This window comes from Chelonoidis abingdonii, chromosome 2 (genome assembly GCF_003597395.2).
Source record: "Chelonoidis abingdonii isolate Lonesome George chromosome 2, CheloAbing_2.0, whole genome shotgun sequence".
In the NCBI taxonomy this organism is placed as follows: Eukaryota; Metazoa; Chordata; order Testudines; family Testudinidae; genus Chelonoidis; species Chelonoidis abingdonii.
This window is the reverse complement of record NC_133770.1, coordinates 278,295,586-278,320,988: the sequence shown is the minus strand read 5'-3', so window position 1 is coordinate 278,320,988 and position 25,403 is coordinate 278,295,586. Positions and strand designations below refer to the sequence as shown.

Sequence of the window (25,403 nt, the reverse complement as noted above, 5' to 3'; positions counted from 1 at the left end):
TAGCCCTGGGGTCTGCAGCCCGTGGCCTGGTCTGAGAATGTAAGAATGATGTGATTTCCCTTCCCAACTCCCCCAAGAGTCTCTCTCCTTCCTCACTCCTCCCCCAAGAGTGATGAGGGCTCAAGGCCTGAACCCTGAGTGATGTGAACTTGAAGAGACTAGGGGTCAGAGATGCAGTTAGCCTGGTAACTGTGATAGCCAAGCCTTCTCCCTGTGGCTGGCACAGGGATCATGAATAGGAAAAAGGAGGTATAACCAGGTAAGATGCTTGAATGGCCTTTTGGGGCTCTATGTAGCAGTACAGCTTAGTACAGGCCACAGTAAATTGTACAAAGGAATTAGTCTGGTGAAAATCAAAAGTAGTTTTAGCCAACCTTTGCACTGACCAAGTCCCACAGAGTTGCACTGTGTGGTCTGCACTCATTCCAGTTATATGAGCTGCGAAAGGTGTTGTGTGCTCTCCCTGACCTGCATTGGTGTAATCTAGTCCTTAGTGTAACAGAGAGTATATACAACTGTTCAGTCCTCTCAGTACCTAATTTTAAGTAACAAGATGCTCTGTTGTGCCTTTGACCATTCACATAAGCAGAGTGAAAATAACTCTTTAAAAAAACAAAACAAAACATACAAACAACTGAACCAGACCTCCTTCCCCCAACATTGTCTTGTTGACTGAGCAAATCAGAATCCTACCTGGGTAATTTAGCAACTCAGTAATCCCCTGACAGCACTGATACTGATAGATTAATACAGACGGTGCAGTATATGGGGTCTGTACAGAGTACAGTGAAGAGTATAGATTGGTTAGGCTCTGATCCTGTTCCCATTTAAGTCAATAGAGGTTTTGATTTTGATCTCTAAGGCAGCAGGACTGGACACTTGAATTCTGTGGGGTTACACTAGAGATTATTTTAGCTCTTTGACTTTAAGCTCCTCAGGACAGAGGACTGTCTTTGTTTTTGGTTTTCGTCGGTGATGCACTAATTTACCTGTGATACTATATTTGTCATAAATAGGAATAAGATAGCTGAGTTCATCATTTAGCTTAGCTCATGACATTTTCTTTTTAAACATGAGCACAAACCAAGCAGACTGGTGTTACAGAATAACATTTCTGAAGAATGCAAGCCCATCTGTCTGCCACTAGTTCTCTGTTGCAGCCTTTTGTTGCCTCTGGGAGAGGGAGGAACTAGGGAGGTGGGTTTTGAAAGGTCGGCAATGAGGGCATCCAGAGCATATTATAAATGTTAAATTGTTTATTGGTTTATGACATTTGCTGAAATCTAGGGTTTCAAAGTTGTCCTTTAAAAACTGGAGCACACACTTGCTTTGGCAAGGAGCCCAAAGGTCAACTTGCTTCCTGTGACTGATCTCTTTGGAGCAGTGTTTACTTCACTCTGATGGCCTTTCTGGTGTGGGGAGTAGAGAGGAAAGTCATAGGAACAGGATCCTGAGCTTGTGAACCCCGACAAACATTTAACTAACATTATTGCTCTTGATGTTCTCCACAGGGCCCTGACTCTAAGCCATGCAAGTCTATGGGAGCTCTGCCATTGGCTTCAAAGCCATAGTAAGTGCATAGATTGTAAGTCGCTGGGCGCAGCCACTGTGTTGCACAGCATCAAGCGCCGTGGGCTCCTGGTTTTTGATTAGCACCCTCCCCAGTGCTATGGTAACACAAATAATAATAAGAGTACTTGTGGCACCTTAGAGACTAACAAATTTATTTCGGCATGAGCTTTCGTGAGCTACAGCTCACTTCTTCAGCTGCACCTGTAGCTGTAGCTCACAAAAGCTCATGCTGAAATAAATTTTAGTCTCTAAGGTGCCACAAGTACTCTTGTTCTTTTTGCGGATACAGACTAACACGGCTGCTACTCTGAAACAAATAATAATAGTCATTTGAGCTGGGGTTCATCAGCTAGTCACCCAAGTGATTGTTTGACCTTAATATTTTTTCCCAATTTCATCCCTGTGCTCCAGGTTATTGTTGGCTGTTATTCTCATCTGAATATTGGAGCTGAGTCAACTCCTACTGAAGTTAAATCTTTCAACTGACTTTATAGGAATTGGAGCTGGTCTTTTAAGATTTTGGGCAGAAATCCTGCTTTGATTTACTTAGAGTGCCATGCAGCTATAAATAATAGTACTAAAACCCTGTGACCTAAGGACATCTTGATGCCAACTGGCAGAGGGCACAGGGGGACACAGGGGTTAGAGATCCCCTGCTCAGGGAGCTGGAACAGGGCGGGCATAACCCCGTTACTTTTAAAAGTGGGAGGACTATGCCCTCCACGTTTTACCGGCCACAAGGGCGAGTGATGGGGGGAGGGGAATGGAAAGGAGTGAGTGGAGACAGGACCTTGTGGGAAGGGATGGTGTAAGGGTGGGGGTTTGGGGAGAAGAGGCAGCACAGGGGGGCGATTCCTCAGGGAAGGGGTGGCATGGGGGAATGAGGCTGCAGTTTGGGTGCCCGTGGCTCCCCACTTTTAGGGAACTTCCACCGTTCCTGCCCCTGCATCTGGTATCTATCTACTAGTCCTTCAGAAATGTCATGTAAGGTCTCTAATAAAAGCCTGTGTCACGCTTGTCATCATAATCATTGTGAGACGTATCTTTAGAAGATATGTGAAGAGCTCTGTGTATATACTAAAGTTATGTTCTCTGTGCCTCTGAGCTATGAAGTCTCTGAAAGGTGATACATATGGCCCTGTCAGGCAGGGGGAAGAGATACTTATCTAACTCTGACTGATCATGTGCAAATGAAGTATTGTATGGTTCACAGTGGACACCCAATTACAGTCTCATCAAAATACTAATCAATAGATTGTAGGGGCTGGAGGGGAAAAAACAGCAGGATTTATCCTGTTTAGGAGCAAGACAATGAACTTTTGAAATTATGGGCAGGTCTACATTACAGACTTGAATCAGTGCAGCTGCGCCTCTGTAGCAGCTTCTGGTGAAGAGGTTCTAAATCAGTGGTTTTCAAACTGCGGGTCACAACCTGGTACTGGGTCGCGGAATGTAAGGCACTGGGTCACAGTGGCTCTGGTTAGCACCACCAACCGGACTATTAAAAGTCTCATCAGCGGTGCTGCCTGGCTATGGCAGGCTAGTCCCTACCTGTTCTGACACCGTGCTGTGCCTGAGAAACAGCCAGCAGCAGGTTTACCTCCTAGGTGGGAGGGGACCATGGGGCTCCATGCACTGTCCCCACCCCAAGCACTGGCTCCACATTCCCATTGGCCAGGAACTGGCCAATGGAAGCTGGAGAGGGGTGTTGCCTATGGGCAAGTGCTGCCTGTAGCTGCTTGCGCGAGCCCGCATACGAGCCGGCCCTGGTGCTGGCCATTTCTGGATCGCAGTACAGACCATGGTGACAGGTCAGGCAGAAAGCCTGCCTTAGCATCCCTGCTGCACCACTGACCAGGAGCCACCCGAGGTAAGCCCGGGCCCCAATCCTCTGCCCCAGCCCTGAGCCCCCCCAAATCTAGAGACCCCCAAACCTCTCATCCCCAGGTTCTTTGGGTCGTGGGCATCAACAATTTTCTTCAACTGTGTCGCCAGAAAGAGTTTGAAAACCACTGCACCAAGTCAATGGGAGAGAGCTTAATAACTCCACCTCAACAAGAGGCGGTAGCTATGTCCCATCACCAATATAGTGCAATTTTCATGTGGAGTTAAGGTCGTCATAACTATGCCACTCAGTGGTGTTCCTTCAGTCTGTGAGGACAATTTGCCGGCGGGCTTGCTTGTGAGAAGGGACCTTGGCCAAACTGATTGAAAATGCTGGGGAAAGGATTTGGTGGAAGCTATCTTGTAGGAGAAAGGGGAATGCCTTTTTAGTTAAGTTTAGGCTCTAGAAAGCATGTTATGATTTTGTTACATATGTAACCATTTGTTTCCAATATTTTCACTGTCTGTCACTTGAATCTCTGTTCTTAGATGATAAACTTGTTCTTGTTTGCTCTCTCACACACGCTGTGTGGTAAGTAAAGTGGTGATCCTGAGAATCTCTCAAGTCTACTCTTCCTCTGGGAATAGCAAATCAGAGAGTTCTTTGAGTGTTCATTGGTGCAGGGACTGAGCACTCCAGAACGACACTCGGGGGGATGGTGTGTGCCTATTGCTACCCTGCGCACAGAGAGAGTGAGGCCTGGAAGGCAGTGCTTGTGTTGCCAAAGGCTGGTGGTTTCAGGGAGCTGATTCACAGCAAGCACAGAAAAGACTTCTTCATGCTAAGGGCAGGTGGTGGTGAGGTGCCTCACAACTCTGGGTTCCCTTGGGAAGTGTCACAACCATGTATGTAACAAATGGAAGTAAGGGGAAGTTGATGGTTATGACTATAAATTAAAAGCTAGGAATTGTAGGAAATTGATAAGGAAAGTGAAAGGATACAAGATTAAATCTATGTCCAGCAGGAACAAAGAGCATCCTAACAATGGTATTATTCCATTACCAGATGGAAATGGTAGAATTATCAATAACGATGCAAAAAAGGCAGAAATGTTCAATAAATGTTCTTAATTTAGGGAAAAAGTGTATGATAACATATCCTATGATGATGAAATACTTTCCATTTGAACACTAACTCAGACATTTTTAAATCAGTAGGTCTGGATTTTTTACATTCAAGAGTTTTAAAAGAGTTGACTGAGAAGCTGTGGACCATTAATCTTGATTTTCAATAAGTCTTAGAACACTGGGGGAGTTCCATGAAATGGAAGAAAGCTAATGATGTGCCAGTATTTTAAGAGGGTTAATGGGATGACATAAGTAGTTATAGTCCTGTCAGCCTGACATTGATCTCAGGCAAAATAGTGTGATGGCTGATATGGGACTTGGTCCATAAAGAATTAAGGCCAAGCACGTGGGTTTATGGATAACAGATTTTGTCAAACTAACTTTATATATATTTAATATGATACAATATAATATTAATGTGTGTGAGTGTGTGTGTATGTGTAAACGAGATCACAGACTTGGTTGATGAAGGTAATACTGTTGATGTAATATATTTAGACTTTTCTAAGGCATTTGTCTTGGTACCTAATGACATCTTGATTAATAAATTAGAATTATACAATACCCTGAGGGTAGTTAACCATTGGAACAACTTACCAAGGATTGCAGTAGATTCTTCATCACTGAAATTTTTAAATCAAGAATAAGTGTCTTTCTAAAAGATATGTTCTACTTCAAATAGGAATTAATTCAAGGAAGTCCTAATGCCTGTGTTAAACAAGAGGTTGGACTAGATCAGGGGTAGGTGGACTGCAGGCCAAATCTGGACCACCAGATGATTTTGAACAGACCGCAAAATCTTTCTTTACTTATCATTATTGTTGTGTGTTTTTTTTTATTTTCTCTAGAGTCTGGACCTTGACTACACCTTGTCCAAGAAATTTGGACCCTGACAAAAAAAAATTGATTAGATGGTCACAGTGGTTTCCTTTGGCTTTGTAATTTATGAATCTATTGTCTTCTATAAGAAATTAACAACCAGTGATATCACCTGATTGCACTCTGTGCAATGTGGCAGCAGATTTGTTCTTGAACTAAATAAAGTACATAAGCCTCAGGCACATAGCTGTCACTGTTCTCTGTCACAGAGTCTGTATATGGCTGGTAAAGATGTGCTTTCAGCCCCCTCTGTAAAAGCCCCCTCCTGCACTGGAGTATAGAGAAGATCTATTAGTAGAACAACAAACAAGCGCAAATAGGGTATTTTTTTCACTCTTCTTTTGTGTTGCAAGTTTTGTTTTCTTTCTTAGCAAGTTTATCTCCAAGTCTTGTGAGACACAAATGTATGCAGGCCTTTCTTTGAAGCTCTTTTCCTTTTTGGTTAGAGCTATTTATACCGAATGGCAACTACGTGAAGATTAATAAACTGAAAAACAAAGCTTGGGACAAGTAGGCTTAAATAGTGTTGATACATGGTCCCCAGTGCTAAAATCTCCCAACCTTGCAGTGGCACTGAAATGCTTTAGAACTTGATTGGTCCCTGAACAGAGTATGAAAGTGCAAACAATAAAAATCGCTCATACAAGTTACGTACAAATGCATCCTAGCTACTATATAACTCTTTGATTTCCTTTACTTCCTTATGTTTTCAGAAAAGCCACCTACTACATCTGTCTTTGTTACAAGAAAATACATTGCAACTGCAACAATTATCCACATAGGTGGTCAGTAGGGTTTTGAATCTAAGACCTTTAGGGCTGCAGCATAGACCTCAATCACTTGAACTAAAGAGTACCTCCTTTAGATGGTGACATCAGGGCTGCCTAGAGGATTCAGGGGGCCTGGGGCAAAGCAGGGGAGTGGTGGTGATTGTACTCACCCAGTGGTGGTCCGGGTCTTCAGTGGCATTTCGACGGCGGGGGGGCCCTTCAGTCTCTCCGCGTCTTCGGCAGCACTGAAAGGCCCCCCTGCTGCCAAAATGCTGCCGAAGACCTGGAGTGACTGAAGGGCCCCTCGCCACCAAAATGCGGGGGGGCCCTTCAGTCGCTCTATGTCTTCGGCAGCACTGAGGGGCCCCCCGTTGCCAAAGACCCAGACCACTGCCGGCCCAGGACTTGCGGGGCCCCTGCGGGGCCTGAGGCAAATTGCCCCACTTGCAACACACATTTTGCCATTGTATTATCCAACTGTGTTTTTCTTTCTTTTTTTTTTTCCCCCACCAGCAGCCACTGTTTCCCATAGCAGTTTGTTATTGTTTGCAGTCGAGGTTGAGTTTATGTCTGGGGTCCATCCAGAATACAAAGATCTAGCAGAGTATCATGGTTCAGGGTAATCCCTGTACTATTTCCCTGTGTTCTGAACTGGATCATTGTCTTTTCCTTTAGGTTTACAGGTAAGTAATACAGTGCCCCATTACAACCTTTGCTTCACAGCTGTTAAAATTTCAGGAGGTTAGTAAAGATAATGCAACTGGACACAGAACTGTAAAGGAAGCTTATCTGGAAGACGCTCTGCAGCTATACACTTAATAAAGGAATTTTGTGATGATGGTGAATAGTTTGACTTGTGCAGGCTGTTAATCTTGATCAGCCAGCAAACATATGATTTTCAGAGCAGTGCTGCTCTTGGAGTGGGTTGCTCTGGCCAGCGTTTGTGCAATACTTGAGCATGACCTTAACCCCTTTCATTCCTTAAGGGAAAAAAAGTGAAGTCCTACAAAGAGGCGCTTATATTGTCCTTTAGATGTCTATGGTCAGACTATGGCTAGCCCTGTGCAGATAAACACTAGGGAGATGCCATGAGCTTCTTTCTCCAACCCACTTTCACTCCTGCAGGATCCAGCTATAAAATGGGTGTAGAATGCAAGCGCTACATGATGCATCCCCTACTATCATAGGGCTGCATCTTTAAAATCGCAGTCTAGCCCTTAACATGAATTCGAGGTAGTGATATTGTTTGGATGCAACAAACTGAGTTTGATTCTTGCTATGGAGCTTGGGAAATGGTTTGCTTTAAAGATGAAAGAAGATTCACTTAAGGAGATATTTATTTTGGTGCATTAGACTGTGTTAAGTGCCATGAGTGTTTCTCCAGGTCTGTAATGCCACATCTCCAGTATAGCGTACATTACAATTACTAAATCAAGAAGTAAACAGATGTACAAATGAGTTTAATGTCCTTCTACTGTGAAGCTGCTTCTGGTTAAAAATATTCAGTTTTTTTTCTCTGCTGTATGCTAGTGAGGGGTTGAAATAGATAAGGCTGCTCTTCCTTATAACGCTCAGGATATGTCTGCACTACAACAGCACAGCTGCAACCCTGGAGCTCTACTGTAGAGGAAGATGTTCTCTACATTGATGGGAGGGGTTTTTCTGTTGATGTAGTTAATCCACCTCTCCAAGAGGTGTAGCTAAATGGATGGAAGAATTCCATTCCAAAATGTTTTCAGGATTAGGTTGACCTAACTACATTGCACAGCGCTGTGAAAAATGTTGCACCCTGAGCAATGTAACTAGAATGATCTAATTTTTAGGCGTAGACCAGGCCTTAGTGACTCAGCCAAGAAAATGTGGTCTTTTTTCTTGTATCACTTGCAGCCTCTAACTCAGTGGTTCTCAGACTTTTGTATTGGTGACCCCTTTCACATAACAAGCCACTCAGTGTGATCCCCCTTATAAGTTAAAAACATATTTTTTATATTTTACACTATTATAAATGTTGGAGGGAAAGCGGGGGTTTGGGGGTGGAAGCTGAGAGCTCACAGCCCCCACGTAATAACCCTGTGACCCCCTGAGGGATCATGATCCCCAGTTTGAGAATCCCTGCTATTATCAACCTCCTGTGCTGAAGTTGACCAAAAACATGTTTGACGAGCATTTAGCTGCCTGTGAAAAACGATATGTTTTACTGTTTTAACCTGATTCTGACCTGACCTGGGACACTGAATTGGCATTTGTGCTCAGTGGAAAAAATCTGTCTTGATGTGCCAAGTCAATTGCACTCACTGCTCAGCAGCTGCTATGGGCAGCCTATATCTGCCTTGTCCTATGGAGAAGCTGGGTGAACATGCTGGCATTAACAACTGAACAGTGCCAGACAATTCTGAGTAAAAGCCTGGGTGGATGGAAGACTTTTCTTTTCAGTAAATTGAGGATTAATGAGATTGTGTAAGGACAGGAAACCATTGTCCATTTTCTGGGAGCATTAAGTGTCCACTGAAACACGATTATATTTACAGGATAACTGCAGGGCCATCTGTGAAATAAGTGTTGTCTACTATGCTAAAGGGCTTGACCCCCTCCCAAAGTTATCTTTAAAGCTACATGTTAAACCGAAAAGGGTAGATTTGCCTTCTTCCTGAAGAGGAAGATATCCTATTGACTAAAGGGCTTAGTCCATTGTAGGAAACACTCCGTATCTAACAGGATCAGGCCTACTGTAGCATCCCATACCTCAGAGAAACTTCCCAATACTATTTAAAAGTGATAAACCTGCTATAAAAATAGTTCCTTTTTTCCCTCAGCTGTGATGTTTTCCTTAAAGTTATGGTGCCTGGTGTACCAGGAGGGCAATTTTCAGTCCTGGATCAGTGACAAGTTTAAGGTCCTAGAGCTTGTGATTCATCAGGGATGTGGATGGGAAAGTTATATTGCTGTTAAAAAGAGATTTTTCAGCTGCTTGGTGTGGTTTGCAGTGACAAGTGGGCGATGTCATTGTTCTGTGAATACAGAGTTGGGTTTCAGTAGCAGTTTGTTCAGCCGCTGCATTTCTGAGAAATTCCCCTGTTCAAAAAAGTCCTGTGCTTATTGTGACTCTCTGGTCGATGTTTTAAGTTAATTTTTCTAGTTTGTTATTGGAGCTTTGCTGTTTGTGTCTATTGGAAACAGTAATCCCAGGGAGGAAGGAAAGTCATTCAGGTTCCAGCCTTAAACACAAAAGGCATTTTTTTCTGTTTCTTCCCTTGGTCCTTCTTTTCCAGTCCTGGGGTTGTCTTGGGGTCTCCGTCTCCTCCTTGTGTTGTCGCTTCTTCTCTTCCTCTCTCCATCTTGCGGGTCTGTGATTCTTTCTTGCCATTGAGTGATTATGTGGAATAAGGCCCATCCCTCCTTCCAGAGGCTCAGCAACTGGCCTCACTGGCAGAAGCGCTAGGGAGGGAAAGGACTGAATTGAGGTCTGTTTTCAGGTGCTGTCTCCTTCTCCTATGCTTTGTTGTAGGTCTCCCCACACCAAGCCTTGAGCTTCAGTGGTTGAGCTAAGCAAGATTAGAACTGGGTTCAGCTTCTTCCTTCCCAGTCCTCTTGGCATGCAGCCACTTTGAGCAGGATCTGTAATATCAAGCAGAGGGTTCTTAACGTGCACATAGATTTGTCCTCTTCCACCGCACAGCAAAGGACTGCATGCCCATTCATCCCAAGCCAAGATAAGTCGAATTGTGGGTGCCATGCTATCCCATAAAATTACACAATGAATGTAGCCCCGGGACAGTGGGCCTAGATATCAGGTGTAGTTCCTCACAGTTTTTGGTATTTTCTATTCTATCTGTATCAAAAATCCCAACATTTCTGTGCAAATTTCCTCATACTTTCATTTGAATAAGGCATTATGCTCTTCCTGCCCTAACCGTTATCCTGTTATTGTGAGTGCTCTGTTAAACAGCTGCACCCTGACAACTCTGAGATCATTGCAACTCACTGACGGGAGAAGTGATTCCTATATGTCGTTACCAGCAAGTAGATGGAGTGTCCTTAAAATACATCTGGATCTTTTTAGATAAACGTCAATATATATTGTGGGTCCAGTTCTCACTTCCCTGTGGTCTCTTGATGCTGTTCGGGCAGCAAAAATCTGTAAAGGGGGAAGAAACTGCCTCCTGAGAATAACTCCTGCGTAGGGCCTTCCCAGCTGATCTAGGAGCTTTTTGAAGCCCTTTTGCCAACCATATGGAATGTATGATGATAGGAGGGGAAAGTGAGGGAAGGGAGGAAGTGAGTTGAGAGGACACAATCCTACTTTTTTCTCTACTTCCCAGCATCCATTGGGGGAGGGGGAGCCTTTAGAAGCAGAGCATAAGTTAGAGAGTCGCAAGGTTGTTCTAACTCGCACCAAGGGCTGGGCAAGCCCCAGTTGCCCCATAGTATAGGAAGCAGAGGGACAGACTGACTGAAAATGGAATCCTGGGTAGAACAGGGGACTGAGAATTGGCACTGATGTGTGTTTTGTTCCAAACTTGGCCATTGACTTACTGTGTGACTTTGAAGAAGTCATGTAATTTGTCTGTGTCAGTTTAGCCCAGCTGTCAAACAGGTATAATAATACCCAGTGTAATAACTTCCCTTGATGTGTGCCAATTCCAGTCTATCCTGCATTATTCCATGATTTGTGTGACTGCTGAAATAATGGCATGTTCCAAAAACATAATGCCCTTATGTATCTTGTTCTGACACTTGAGCTTAGTCAGGTAAATATAAAAATTATAGTGTACAGACAACCCCAGACACCTTGAATTTCATCTGAGAGTATGGATAATTAGGGAGTTTTGCAAACTAACAGAAGAAAAATCAACCCACTTGTAAGGCACATAAGAAGCTTTGACTTCATTTCTGAAGTTTAGATAAACTATTTTAAATACCAACCTTACTTTTAAGAGTATTGGTGAACAATGCTTGACTTTGTGAAGGGGAGAAAGCCCAGGCAAATGTAAGTACTGTAGTAGGCTGCTGAAGAAAATTTGTAGTTTGTTGAATGTGCCATGATAGTGTCTCATGTTATATTGTCTGTGGATTTGCAAGGGTTTGGCACAGATGGCTTACCATGTGACCATGAAAATCCACCTTAAAAAAATGTAGGTCTCTTTGGAGGAAATCAAAGTGTAGCCATGTACTATCAATGATAACAATCTTTCAGTATGAAAGATTCACACAGTTCTAGTTACAAAGCTTACACTGTCATATACATCTATAGTAAGAAATGTGCTCTGTGTATGCAAACATTCTTAGAATGGACGCTTAACAGAAATTAACTGGCTGATTCATGACCAGGATCTGCAGTACATTGGCTATAGTCAATATATCTTTATTTTTAAATTGTCAGGATATGGCCAGTGACCACATGTTTACTTAGCTTGTATGTTGTACCTGTCCACTGCTCACTGTCGATTTGCTGTGTATTAGACTGGAATCTCTTCAGGGCAGAGCCCATGTTGTCTTTTATATCAGGCTCTAATTGACAATGAGTGTTCACTTTTTAAACTTAGCATTATACTTTTTAGGTTTTGTGGAATATTTACCAAAAACACTTACATTTTTTTTAATGAAACATATATGGAGATTTATTGTTTTGTTACTTTATTTAGGGAAAGCACAACCCTACTAAAAAGAGATATGAATCAACTACATATGGAAACTTGAAACTAGAATTCACAGCTCATGATAGAATGTAAAACTGAACTGGCAGCAGTGGTTGTTTGAAGAAGAAACTTTGAGGCTGAAAATAAATACAGTAAATTGAAGGATCAGGAGGGAAAGTTCCTTTGGATGTGTTAATGTTTTTAATAGGTAGGTAACTACCTGTAAGGAGATATGAAATTTTCAAGGAGGTTCTCTGAGCCATTGAAAAATCACTGATTGCATCCAGGATATGAATAGACCAGTGTTCAGCTTTGGGTGTGACTATGTTATGAAGCACCACAGCCTGCTGCCACCACCAGAGTTTGTTATAAAGGTTTATTTAAAAGGATACAGTCAAAACAAGATACAACACCACCATGATCTCCCAATCGCCACATGCTGTGCTTCTAGGAACGTCTGTGTCCATGTCCTCATCAGTATAGTAATCATGCTATCGCCGCTTCCTCGCCCGGTTTTGCAGGTACTGCTCATACTGCTGGATAATGCCACAGTTATTTAAAATGGTAAAAACTGCAGCAGAGATCTGAGCAGGCTCCATGCTTGCTGCGCTATGGCACCTACACGGGTAGTCCTGGAAAAAAAGGTGCAAAAAGTAGGAGAGTTGTTTGATTCAAGATGGCCGATAAAAGGTGGGAAATGGTTGTCTTCTGTAACTTTCATGGAGGTGGGAAGCTTGCTAGAGCTGCAAGAGTGGGAGAGCAGAGTTTGTGGCTGAAGCAGTGCAGCTCAGTTTATGATGGCCGAAAAATAGCAGGAAATGGTTGCCTTCTGTAGCTTCCACGTGAGCCCAGGACCAACAACATGGAGAAATTTGCTAGCACTGCAAGAGCGGGAGAGCAGAGTTTGTGGCAGAAAGTGTGCTGCTCGGCTCACGGTGGCCAAAAAAAGGCAGGAAATGGTTAGATAAAAGAGTAGATAGAAAGACAAGAGGACATGTGAGGTGGATTCATAATACATAGTACCATGAGACAGGTGGTGCACTGTACTGCACCGCTTGCTGGCAGTATGGCGTCTGCCATAGCTTTCACGAACGGAGGAGTGAGTGACGACACACACCCAGTAACACCCGTGAGAATGTTTTGCCCCATCATGCACTGGGACCTTAACCCAGAATTCCAATGGGCGTTGGGAACTGTGGGATAGCTACCCACAGTGCACCATTCCGACATTCGATGCTAACCTCGGTATTGTGGACACATTCCGCCGAATTCATGCACTTTAGTGGGGACACAGAACACCGAATGAATAAAATTGCTTCTGAAAATTTGAATAGAATAATTTTGAATTAATTTCGAATTGTAGACATACCCTTAATTTTAAAAAATTGTTCACCCTCTCCATTTATAATAGAACATTGGAAGTTTGAAGCTGAAATCTGGTTCCTTATCAAGAAGTTTCTAGCCTCAGTTTCCCCCCTCCCATGTAAATAAAATTATATCTAGCTGTCTGTTTCCAGAATCTATCTAAACTGTTTGCCCAATCACCTATGTATCATAGCTCAGGTATACTGTATGGTGGGTCATGAGTGCTTACTTGAAGACACTGATTATTTTTTCCTTAAAGAGCACTGACTCCTCCGTTTCAAATAAAATAGAATACAAGCATACATAGAAGGAATTACACAGATTTTAAAAAACGGTTGGTCACAATTTGGGCCCACAAATCCTTCTCTTTAATAGCTTAAGCAGGGTATGCAGAGTTCAGCTGAATACATTTAAGAAAGACAGAAAACAGTAAACCGAACTCTTTGCCAAGTTCTCTAACTTTTTTGTGTGCAAGAGAGTGAAAGGGGCATTTGTATTCTTTCAACATGTTAAACTTTTCTAATTTGTAAAATGTCTGTTAACAGAGACCTAAGGCTGTTGATAGATCAAGAGGTTTAGTATATTTCAGAACCTTTTGGCATTCAGCAACCATAATAAATACTTAAGGTGGCTTTCTTTGATCATGAGAACAGGTGGTGTGTCCGTAGGAAAGTGAATGGAAACTTAACACCCACAAATGTACAGTAATACTTGCTCTGATTTCTCCATTTCAGTATAGAAGTAATTAAAACTATTTCCTGTGGCCCTATCATAGAAACCATAATTTTACTTTTTTTCCCTAGAGTAAATGATGAACATGCATTTTCCTCACTATTAGTTATGATAACAGCACCTATAGCTGTTTAGGACCAGATTCTCTTCTCATTTTACATTTGTGCAGTCGCTCGGATTTAACTGAGTATATGGCCTTTGGTCTGAGCTTTGAAATCAGAGACAAATTCTGCAGTCGTTGATACTTATGCTGTCCTGACGCAAATGAGAGCAGAAATTGACCCTATGGTCCTGATCCTTCTCACAGTTACACCAGTGTCATTACAAAGTAACTCCATTGATTGCAACCTTAGCGAATGCTGGAGTTACGCTGGGGTAGCCATGTACTGAATTTGGTCCTGTGTGTGTTACAGGGAAAAGTGTCACTGAAAATAACTTGTTAAGATATTTAATTATGAATTGCTCTGAAACTGTCTTGGTAACATACTGAACCTGCTGCATTTGAAATCCTAGTATATGACATTTCTGTAAAGCAAAGGCCACGTCCTTGTTGAGTAATCAAATTGCTCAGCTGTTCTGCTTCTTCCCAAGTGTTTCTACAACGTCTCTTTGCCAATGTTTGTGTCGCTGTGGATGGTTAGCACTGCCTGTAGTAGCATTAGATTAGATAGCCCTTGTCTCTTCTCCAGTCTGCTACTTCGGTGGTGTGAGTTTGCATTCTCCTCTCTCCTTTCCTACTGACAGGCTCTGTGAAGACCATTCATATGGTTCTCTTGTACTAGGTCTTTTCCATGGTTATCAGGAGCATCCAGCATAGCTGCTTTGTCAGGATTGTGTGATGTATCCCCCCCTCCTTCTTTGTGTGCTATATCGCCTGTGGTCAGTTCTGTATCAGAAAGGGGGAGTCAGTCCAGTGCAGAGAGCTCAAATAATACCCTTCACACCACTTAACCCCAGAAGGCCAAAGACTGGTCTCATTGGATTCAGCCCTCGTGGGCTTCCATTGTATCAAGGTTTGGCCCTGAATGCAAGGCTGATATAGGTCTTAATTGGTATGAGGGGCTTACATAGGGCTTCTGCACAGGACTAACTCATCCTGAGAGAGGATAAAATAAGAAAAGCGTTTCCATCTGGAAACAGGGTGTAGGGGAATTTGAATGACTGTTTTCAATGAAGTTTCTTGTTTGGCTGAAGTTTTCCATTAGCATTTGCACAACTCTGAAAATAGTCTTTTAAGTTTTATTTTTTCTTTACTAAGCAGTCAGTGCAGTAGCAATCAACAATCACTTCTTTAAGAGAATGCACACAGATTGCATGCCCTCTGTCTTTCCCTGCAAGGTAAAAGTCTTGATCCTCTGTCTTTGAGCTGACAAGGGCATGCTGTTCCTTTCAGTTTCATATTGTCAACCTCCACTTCCTGACCATGCCTCCCTAGTAATGAAGGAGATTTACTAAAGACTTTTTTCTTTTGTTTTTTAAGCAAAACAATTTGAATGTGTCCATGGAAATTCCAGACTCTTCAGTATCGTGTCTGGTAGAAGACTTGACAAGATTTGCCTGTAGTATTTCCCTCATAAGATATAAGAGGCATGCTTTCTTTTGTCATCTGTGGAAAGCTACAAAGACTTAATTGTGAGGACCTGGGACTTGGCAGAATTGTGCATTAATGAAGTGTTTGTTTTTTTTGGAAGCTTCGTTGCCTGCCTTCCAAATTGGGGGCGGGGTGGAGGGCGGGGAAGGGAGGGAATCTGAACGTATATCAGTGGATTAATTCATTTGACTGCCATTTCCACCTTTTTTGGGGGGTTGGAGGGGAGGGGGCGGGGAATGCACAGAAGGAATGGTGGGGGGTTGGTTCTGCAGTTTGGAATTTTAATTGCTTGACCACAGTTATTAATTTGCAGTGCAGCAAAGGGTATGATTATTAATTAGTACAGACGAAAAGGCTCTCTGGAGTTAGGTTGTAGCATCAAGTGGATGAGTTTAGACAGTTTTAGACTGAAATTATTATCTACCAATACACCAAGCTACAATTATGTAATCACTAGATTTTCAGTCCCTGCAGATTAAACCTTGTATTATGAATACACGCTCTGGTGTTTTAAAGAAAAAAATATAAAATGAATGAGATTTTAATACTTCAGGATAACAGCTGATCTTGTGTACTGTTCAGTGGTTTTTCCTATTCCTTTTTGTCACATTCTTTTGGTTTTGGTTCATTATAGACCTTAGATTTTTAAAAAAACAGACCAAAACTTAGTGCTTTCTGGAGCTGCTTCTCTTTGAATTAGGGTTGCCAGGCGTCTGTTTTTTTTGTTGTTGTTTTTTTTACCAACAATGAGTCCTGTGGCCCGTTAAAGACTAACAGATGTATTGGAGCATGAACTTTTGTGGGTGAATACCCATTTCGTCAGACGCATGCTCCAATACATCTGTTAGTCTTTAAAGTGCCACAGGACTCTTAGTCTGAATCTGTAAAAAGCAACAAACATGGCTACCCCTCGGTTTTTTTACCGGAACTCTGGGTTAAAAGGGGACCATGGCGGCTCTGGTCAGCACCGCTGACTGGGCTGTTAAGTCTGGTTGGCAGCATAGGCAGGCTCCCTATCTGGCTCCGCGTGGCTCCTGGGAAGCTGCCTTCATCTCCTTCTGGTTCCTAGATGAAGAGACAGCCACTGAGGCTCTGTGTGCTGCCCCTGCCCCCAGCGCCAACTCAGCAGCTTTCATTGGCCAGGACCCGTGGCCAATGGGAGCTGAGGGGGCAGTTCCTGCAGGCGCGAGCAGTGCAAAGAGCCATGTGGTCACGTCTCTGCCTAGGAGCCGCAGGGAGATGTCGCTGCTTCTTGGAAGCTGCCTGAGGAAAGCCCCACCCAGAGCCTACACCCCAAACCATCTTCTGTGCCCCAGTCCTGAGCCGCCTCCTGTACCCCACACCCTGGACCCACCTCATAGCCTGCATCCCCAGCCAGAATCTTCACCCTCCAACCTCCAGTGCCCCAGCCCGGATCCCCCTCCCGCACCCTGGATCCCTCATTTCTGGCCCCACCCTGGAGCCTGTACCCCTAGCCCAGAGCCCTCACCCCCTCCCGCACCCCAATCCTCTGCCCGAGCCTGGTGAAAATGAGCAAGGGTGGAGGAGAGAGAGGAGAGATGGAGTGAGCGGGGGCAGGGCCTCGGAGAAGGGGTGGGGCTGGGGGCAGGGTAAGAGTGTTCGATTTTCTGCAAGTAGAAAGTTGGCAACCTTACTTTCAGTTGCTGTTAGGACTTGTGTGTCACTGTATCTGAGAGGGAACACCAGCTCTGGAATTTTCTGATCCTAACATAAAACTCATTACTTTCTCTTTTCTCATTTATATTTTGATTCTGTATTGCAGTTTTTCAGCGTTAGGGCCTAGCCTGTTGAAGTGAATGGTAAAACTCCCATTGAAGTCAGTGGGTTTAAGGCCCTTTTGATACCAGAGTATTGAATAGAAATGGTTGGGCCTATAATGTCTATTACCATAATCCTGCTTTTAGTTTTGCCCATGTAACCCCATTGACTCAGTGATTGCATATGCATTGGAAATATACACAATAAAAAAATATTTATATAATATACATAAGGTCAAATTCTGCCACCCAATACAGCCATGAACCCTGCTATGTTTATATGCCATCATTGTTAGAGAGAGCTAGGGTACGTGAGGTAATATCTTTCATTGGACCAACTTCTGATAGCGAGAGAGCCAAGCCTTTGAGCTACACAGAACTCGTCCTCGGGTCTCTGAAGCTTGAAAGCTTGTCGCACCAACAGAAGTTGGTCCAATAAATATTGCCTCACTCCCATTGTCTTTCTAATATCTTGGGACCAACATGGCTACAACAATTCGTCATTTTTATAGGCTGTCTCTCTATATTTCTTTTTTAAAAAAAAGTATTTGAACACACAAGCACATTAAAGCCCTTCTGGAAAAAACTCTGTGGAACTGAATAGGGACAAAACCAAAAGAGTTCTGTAGAAATAGGGTTCAGTAGAAATTACTCTAAAAATCAGTAAACTTTAGTTCCTCACTGTTCCATCTACAGCTTTTTTTTTCTTTTTTCTTACTTTTAAACCATCCTATAGAATTCTATAGCAGGGAAGTAATTCTCTATCAAATTCTATCAGTGTTTTTTTTTCCTTTTTGTATTAAAGTCTGGGATTTTCAAAACTTCCTGTGGAAGTTAGATATCATTCTCTCAAAAATTCATGGGAGCTGAAAATCCCAACCAGATTGTACAGGATTTTTCCCTCCTGGGAATTTTCTTAGATTGCACTGTGTTTGGTACTTGGATCCCTGGAAAGCATGTTGTTTTTCTACCCCCTTCTCCTGGTAATATATTTCCATTCAGTCTTTTCACAGAGGCTTCTGAAATAGTGCAGCAGCTTGTCATGATGTCACCATTACATTGCATGGAAACTCACTTGGCGTGGGGAAGGGAACAGTCTTTGCTTCAGTTCCCAGTATCTTGGGAATTATATTCACATTTCAATGTTCCTGCTTGATGTTTAGATTTCGATCCAAAGGTTTGACTCCAACTTCAGTTTTTTCCCCTCTCCCTTTTCTTAATTTTAGAGGGCCCAGTCCTATTTCTTCCCTATGCACATAGCGTTGAAGTACGTGGGAATAGCATGCATGCACTAGCTACAGTATTGGGGCCCAAAGTTTCTTTTGGCTGACGAGTGCTGGTACATCACTAGCACACAGTTTAGTAACCTATTGGAACTTATTTTCAATAGGTAGTTTGAAAAACTCTAGTTTGAAAATAATCCATTAAAAAAATGTTTAGGCCACGTCTACAGTTGAAAAATTGTTTTTTCATACCCCTGAATGACCGAAGTTATACTGACAAAGTGGCAGTATAGACACACCTTATGTCTACGCTACAGCGACTCAGCTGCACCAATGCAGCTGTGCTGCTGGAGTGTTTCTGGCGAAGACACTCAAAGACGATGAGAGAAAGTTCTCTCGTTGGCTTAATAACACCTGCTTCCGCACTGGCGCTTAAGTTGGTATAACTTACATCGTTCTGGGGTGTGGATTATCCACAAAATAATTTGTAGTGTAAACTATGGCTATGGCTACACTAGAGAGCTTACAGTGGCGCAGCTGCATTGTTCTTCCGCCGATGTAACGCTGTCCACACCGGTGCTTAGGTCCCGATAACTTATGTTGCTCAGGGGGGTGGCTTATTCGCATCCCTCAATGACCTAAATTATATTAACATAAGTGATAGTATAGACATAGCCAGGGGTCTGATTTTCCTGGGCTCGAGCTTACCAATTGTTCTAAGGTGTTTGCAACTGAATAGGATCATTGAGTTCTGAGTGCCAACCCACTGTATGTACTCTAGGAGGGCGTGATACAGCCCATGCCAACCAGGGTGGAATGTCACATTCAAAAAGACAGGAAATTCATGATGCTACTTCGTAGTATCACCCAGAATTCATAGGTTATACAGACATATCTCTAGATCATCACAAAGGTGAAAGAGTGGACTTGATCATGATCTACAAGCACCTACACTGGGGAGAGAGGGCTGATAGGCAGCTCTTTTATCTAGTGTGAAAAATGTGTGACGAGATCTAGTGGTTGGAAACTGAAACTAGACAAATTCAGACTCGGTGGGCGAGGTAGTGTCTTTTATTGAACCAACTGCTGTTGGTGAGAGAGACAAGCTTTTGAGCTTACATAGAGCTCTTCTTCAGGTCTACTTCACCCACCTTGTCTCTCCAATATCCTGGGACTGACATGGTTACAACCACACTGCACATTCAAACCAGAAATAAGGTGCAAATTTTCAATAGTGAGGGCAGTTAACCATTGCAACAATTTACCTAGGGGTGTGGAGGATTGAAGTCGTTAAGTCAAGACAGACTGGATGCCTTTAAATCAAGGCTGGATTATATTTTTAAAAGATATGCTATAGTGCAAAAAAGTTATGGGCTTGATATGGAAATTATGGGCTGAGGTTCTATGACTGGTGTTATGCAGATCTGACTATATGATCATAATGGTCCCTTCTGTGAATCCACCTAGTTGTCTTGCTGTTACCTCTGTTTTCCTTCTCCCAGCCCCTCTTTTGTTTGTTACACCAACTTATTGTGTCATTTTGAAGAAGATTGTAAATTCTTCAGGGTGGGGTCCATATCTTCCTATAGGGTTGTACAACATCTAGCACAATGATGCTAGCCTAACAGCAACAATAAATAGTAATAATTGTTAGAATTCACATTGGACCTAAGCATCTATTGAGCGTCTGTTTATTTCCTTTTTTTTAATAGTGAAATACATGCGAGAGGCAACCCCATATGTGAAGAAAGGTTCTCCAGTTTCAGAAATTGGGTGGGAAACCCCTCCACCTGAATCTCCACGGTTAGGAGGTATATCCTCCGACCCACTGTCGCAGCTTTCTCTCGCCATCCAGAGAGACAAAAAAACAATTCCACTCAAAATGTGCTACGTGACGCGCAACATGGCTGTGTCAGATCCTGAAAACAGGTAAGCTATGGCTTTGTCTTGGCCTAATTTTTTGCATTAGAACATGCTATTCTATTATTCATCTTAGAGCTGTTAACTATAAAGCTTGAATACTGTGAACGATAACACTGAGGATCAGATTCTTTGTTACGTCTAACTCCATTGAACTGAGATAATAATCTGGCCCTTGGCTTTCACAAAGCTCATTCCATGTGAGGATCTCAAAGTATTTTTGCAGACACTTCACAACAAAGCATTTCATAACACCAATGAGATTGCTGTGGTAAATACACATTCATCAGCTTTGGGGTGTGTACTGGAAAAAAAGCTCTGGTGACACAATCAAATATTTTTCATAAGAAATACACAAATTAACACTTTGCTATTAGCTCAGTTGTATGATTTTCTTCAAGAAGAAGAATCCCCCACTCACTAATAGCAGCATCAGAAAAATAAGATCACACAAGAAGGGAAAAAGTTGCTTTTTTTTTTTTTTTTTTAAAGAGTGGCCTAATCGTCTTGTCAGTTAAATGCAACTCTGACTATTGAAGGGGAGAATGAGAGAGAGGTTACATTTGAGAAAATAAATGGTGATTTTCTGTGGCTTTTTAATTTTTTTTTCACAATGCTAAAAATAAGATGAGCTTACTGACCCTTATTTATAACATGTGTGGAACAGCTGCATCACACCAGCACGCTCAATGATCCTCTATTTTAACAGCTGCTAACAAAGAGAACCAATAGAGTCAGTGAGGGGGTGGAAATAGAGACCCATTCTTTCATTCAAACAATGGACTTTTTGTTCTTCTCTAGCACACAAGTTTTTAAAGGAGCGGCTTGGAGCTTTTTTGATTCTCAGCACTTACATAGCGGAGGGACTGAAAATTTACATTTTCAGAGTTAGCGTTTCATGTGGAATGAAGAGGTGGGGTTTGTGTAAGCATGATTCCCCATGCTTTTGGTTTTTGCTGGAGACACTCCCATCCCCCATGATGATTTGAAGGATACATGCTCCTGGCTCCCTTGTACTGCATCTTGGAAGGGTTCCAATATTTTGAGTGTTTTCTTTTAATTTTCTCCACCTCTCCTGTCCACTTCTAGATCTATTGTTCATTTGGGTTTTTTTTTCTTTCGCTTTTTTCTTCCTTTTTTGTACATACTGCTCTTATGGTTCACTTATGGGGGGAGGGATAGCTCAATGGTTTGAGATTGGCCTGCTAAACTCAGGGTTGTGAGTTCAAACCTTGAACGGGCCATTTAGAGATCTGGGCCAAAAATGTGTCTGGGAATTGGTCCTGCTTTGAGCAGTGGATTGGACTAGATGACCTTCTGAGACCTCCTTTCAACCCTGATATTCTATTTTCATTTTTCCTTTCCTGGTCCCCAACTCATCAAAGGGCTGTTGGCAAGGTTAGTGGTAGTCAACCCTTATAAAAGACTAGTCCAGTTTTCTGCAGTAATAACCTAAAGCACTATTGCAAGCTGTCATTGCTACAGAGTGCAGTGGTTTGGATCATCACTCTAGAATGCTGGGGTTTTTTGTTTTTTAAAATGGAGATTGGCAGCTGCATCACTAGCCTTCCAGCCTGCAGTGCTCCTAATCACAGGCTGTCTGTTAGGGGAAAAAAAGCCCTCTCCATTCCCATTGTATGGACCGCTATGAGAATAACAATATTTGTCGCATGTGAGTTTTAGGTTCTTTGAGTTTTTTCCTTCTTAGAATCATAGGACTGGAAGGGACCTCGAGGTCATCTAGTCCAGTCCCCTGCACTCAAAGCAGGACTAAGTATTATCTAGACCATTCCTGACAGGTGTTTGGAGATTTTTAAGAGCAGATTAGACATGATGAAGATTCCACAGACTCCCTAGGCAATTTATTCCAGTGCTTAACCACCCTGACAGTACTCCAGATGAGGCCTAATCATCTTTCGCTATGTTGTAATTCTAGGCCTCTACCACAACCCTGACCCTAAAATTTACTTAAAAACCATATTGTGGAACCAACATCACATTGTATACAATACTTTGTAAATAGTATACAAGTTTTATCCATGACAAAATATGGTAGTGACGTGTGCAGTTTTTGGTGTGACTAAGAAATAAAGTGTGGGAGAGCCATGTCACTCATTAGAATGGTTTTCTGTTCCGGTTGCTTTTGTTTCCTGTGGAAAGAGTGACTTCTGATTTTTACTGTAGTCCAGCATGCAAAATCTCACACTACCTTATGCTGGATTTTTCCATACAAGCAAACGGTCTCTCTGTCACTTGACAAGAGCAGCTGAAATCGCAGAATATTGTGGGTCACATGAGCATAATTTATTTTTTTAGATATCTGAATATCAGAACTGAAGTTTTCCGTAGTGGAATGACATCATAATGCAGGTTAGAAGATGTACCCTGTGTAACTTAGATGAGGACAGTAGCTGGATTCCAAAACATTCTTAAAGCACAGGCAAAACCACACTATGTTACAGTATGTTCAATGCACTACTGTTTTATAACACAATTCCCTAACACACATGGATCCTATAACTGGTGACATAACTTTACTGTAGTGTTTATAATAGCAGAATCAGCTGGCTGCCAAAGCCTGCACTAAGGCCCTCTCCATACTAGGACTTGAAACTGTATTTGAAATCACTTTCAAATGTGGCTAAGCCTAAACATGGTTGTGAAGAGGTCTGCATACAACATGGGCACAGCTGTGTGGTAGAACCATTTTGTAGATCAGCTAGAGGGGCTAGATTATAGAATTATTTCTGCTGAACTGCTTTTACTTAGCACTGTTGTTCCCCTGAGTTGAAAGAGACTGAGAAGGAAATACCTCTTCTTTTAAAAAATTGAAGTTTTCCCCAGACACGGAGGAGATACGAGGTGTGGTTTTCCAGTTTAGGCCTGTATAGGGTCTTTCTCTCCTTCTAGACACTGGACTATGTAAAGAGATTCATGAGTCTGTAACTGCCTTTAAACAGTCTAATGTACCTGTTCCTGTTAGCTCAGCAGTAAAGCTGCATGCTTTTAGATCCACAGGTCTTGGGTGCAGGCCCTGCAAAAAAACAGACCCAGAGCATTGTTCCAGGCTCATCCCTCTCTCTCTCTCTCCTAATGTTTCTGTGCATTAGTTTAGTGTTAGCAGGATGGTGTATGATTTTCATTGCTACTTGAAGACATCAGCCCAAGAAAAAATATGTCCCGTGCAATACAAATCAATCCAAGGTCTGAGGACTGTAGGACAGTATTTCTAATAAACACAAACATGGTGCAAGGAGAAGACATGAAGAGCATTTTAGCACTATTTATCTAACTCATGCTGGTCCAGACACGGGAGCCTATGTTGTTATATTTTAGGGTGAAATAAGCTAGGTTGAGGTAATTACCACTGCAGCCTGTTTGCCTTCACTTTTATTGACAAGTGTCATATACAATAGCAGTACTAGAGATTGTCAGGCCTCAAAGGGAAAAGTTCCCCCTCTCAACCCAGTAACTCAAGACTGGGAAAAGTTATTAATATCGCTAAGCAGTAAATGTTTCCGCAGCACAACAAATCTTCTCATCAATTTCTGATGAGTTCCCTTAGGTGAGATTTGTTTTCTTCTGCTTTTAAAGCCTCTTTTGCATCTGTTGCAAAAAGACTTACAGGCTCAGTATGCAAAAGATATGACACATGCTGGATAAAATGACTGATGAGGCCAAGCTGAATCAATTCAGGTTTCTACTGTTTTGCATTGACTCAAACCCCCGCTTGCCATTTATCCAACTAAACAAAATGCGTTCAACCTAATCCTGCAAACACTGGTTCACACGAGTAACTTTACTCATTGGCAGTAGTTCAGCTGGACTAAGCAGTGCGATCCTAAAGAGTAAATTCAGTGGCTCAGCTCTCAAGGATAAAGTTACTTATGAGCATAGTATTTGTAACACTGGGCCCTTTGATGGGAAAGGGGAGTTAAGGACAATTTCACAGTGACATAGTGTCATAGAGTTTAAGCCTAGATGGGGCTACCAGAGCATCTCCTTTATATCACAGGCCACTGCCATCTTCCAGGACACGCCTCCACCCCTGCACAACCAAAATTAGACCAAAGTATTACTGTTATGTCACACGGTAGAGAATAGCAGGGACTGAGGCGCACCAATGCTGGGACCTGTACAATGGCAGGGAATTAAGTGAGATATACCCAGGTGATCCTGACAAGTGACCCATGCCATAGGCTGCAGAGGAAGGTGGAAAACCCCTGTGGTCACAGCCAATCTGATCTTGGGGAAAAGTTCTTTCCAACCCCACATATGGCAATCAGTTAGACCCTGCGCATGTGAGCAAAAACCATCCAGCCAAGCAGCTGAGTGACACATAGCTAGCTAGGCAACCTGCACAGAGTGATAGTATTTAGGCATATAATAGTAAAGCCAGTAGGGTCCTACAGAAATTACTGAAAATACTCATTGAATATAATATAGAATAAAATTTTTATTATAGAATTTTTAAACCATCTTAGTGATTGAATAGAGAATTAGAACCCCAATGTAGAATTCTGTCAGTAAGTTTAAAAATTGCTTTAGAAAGTTTATTCTCTGGTAAATTCCATGGGACATTTCTATAAGAGGAAATATCCAGTCATGCTGCTGCTATTACTTATTTTTAGAAGTGTGAACCAGGTTGAGTCTCCGTTGTGTTCTAAACTGTACATATAGTGAAGACATATGACACAGACAACTGTACAGACATATAACAAGGGATGTGAAGGGCAACAAGAAGGATTTCTACAAATACATTAGCAACAAGGTCACGGAAAGTGTGGGACCCTTACTGAATGGGGAGGCAACCTAGTGACAGAGGATGTGGCTGGATATGAGTCAATAGCATGCCCTTGTTGCCAAAAAGGCTAACGGCTTATTGGGCTCCATTAGTAGGATTGTTGCCAGCAGATCAAGGCAAGTGATTATTCCCCTCTATTTGGCACTGGTGAGACCACATCTGCAGTACTGTGCCCAGTTTT

The 25,403-nt window shown here is 42.5% G+C and overlaps 2 protein-coding genes across 2 annotated transcripts in view; one reads left to right on the top strand and one right to left on the bottom strand.

Moving 5' to 3' along the window:
- The window catches only part of MTBP (MDM2 binding protein), a 321,748-nt gene that overhangs the window by 144,323 nt on the left and 152,022 nt on the right, over window positions 1-25,403 (bottom strand). The gene's annotated exons all lie outside the window — the stretch shown is intronic.
- The window catches only part of SNTB1 (syntrophin beta 1), a 167,012-nt gene that overhangs the window by 53,815 nt on the left and 87,794 nt on the right, over window positions 1-25,403 (top strand). The window contains 1 exon segment of the mRNA XM_032777235.2: window positions 20,211-20,427. Within this exon segment, the coding sequence (XP_032633126.1) occupies window positions 20,211-20,427 (217 nt within the window).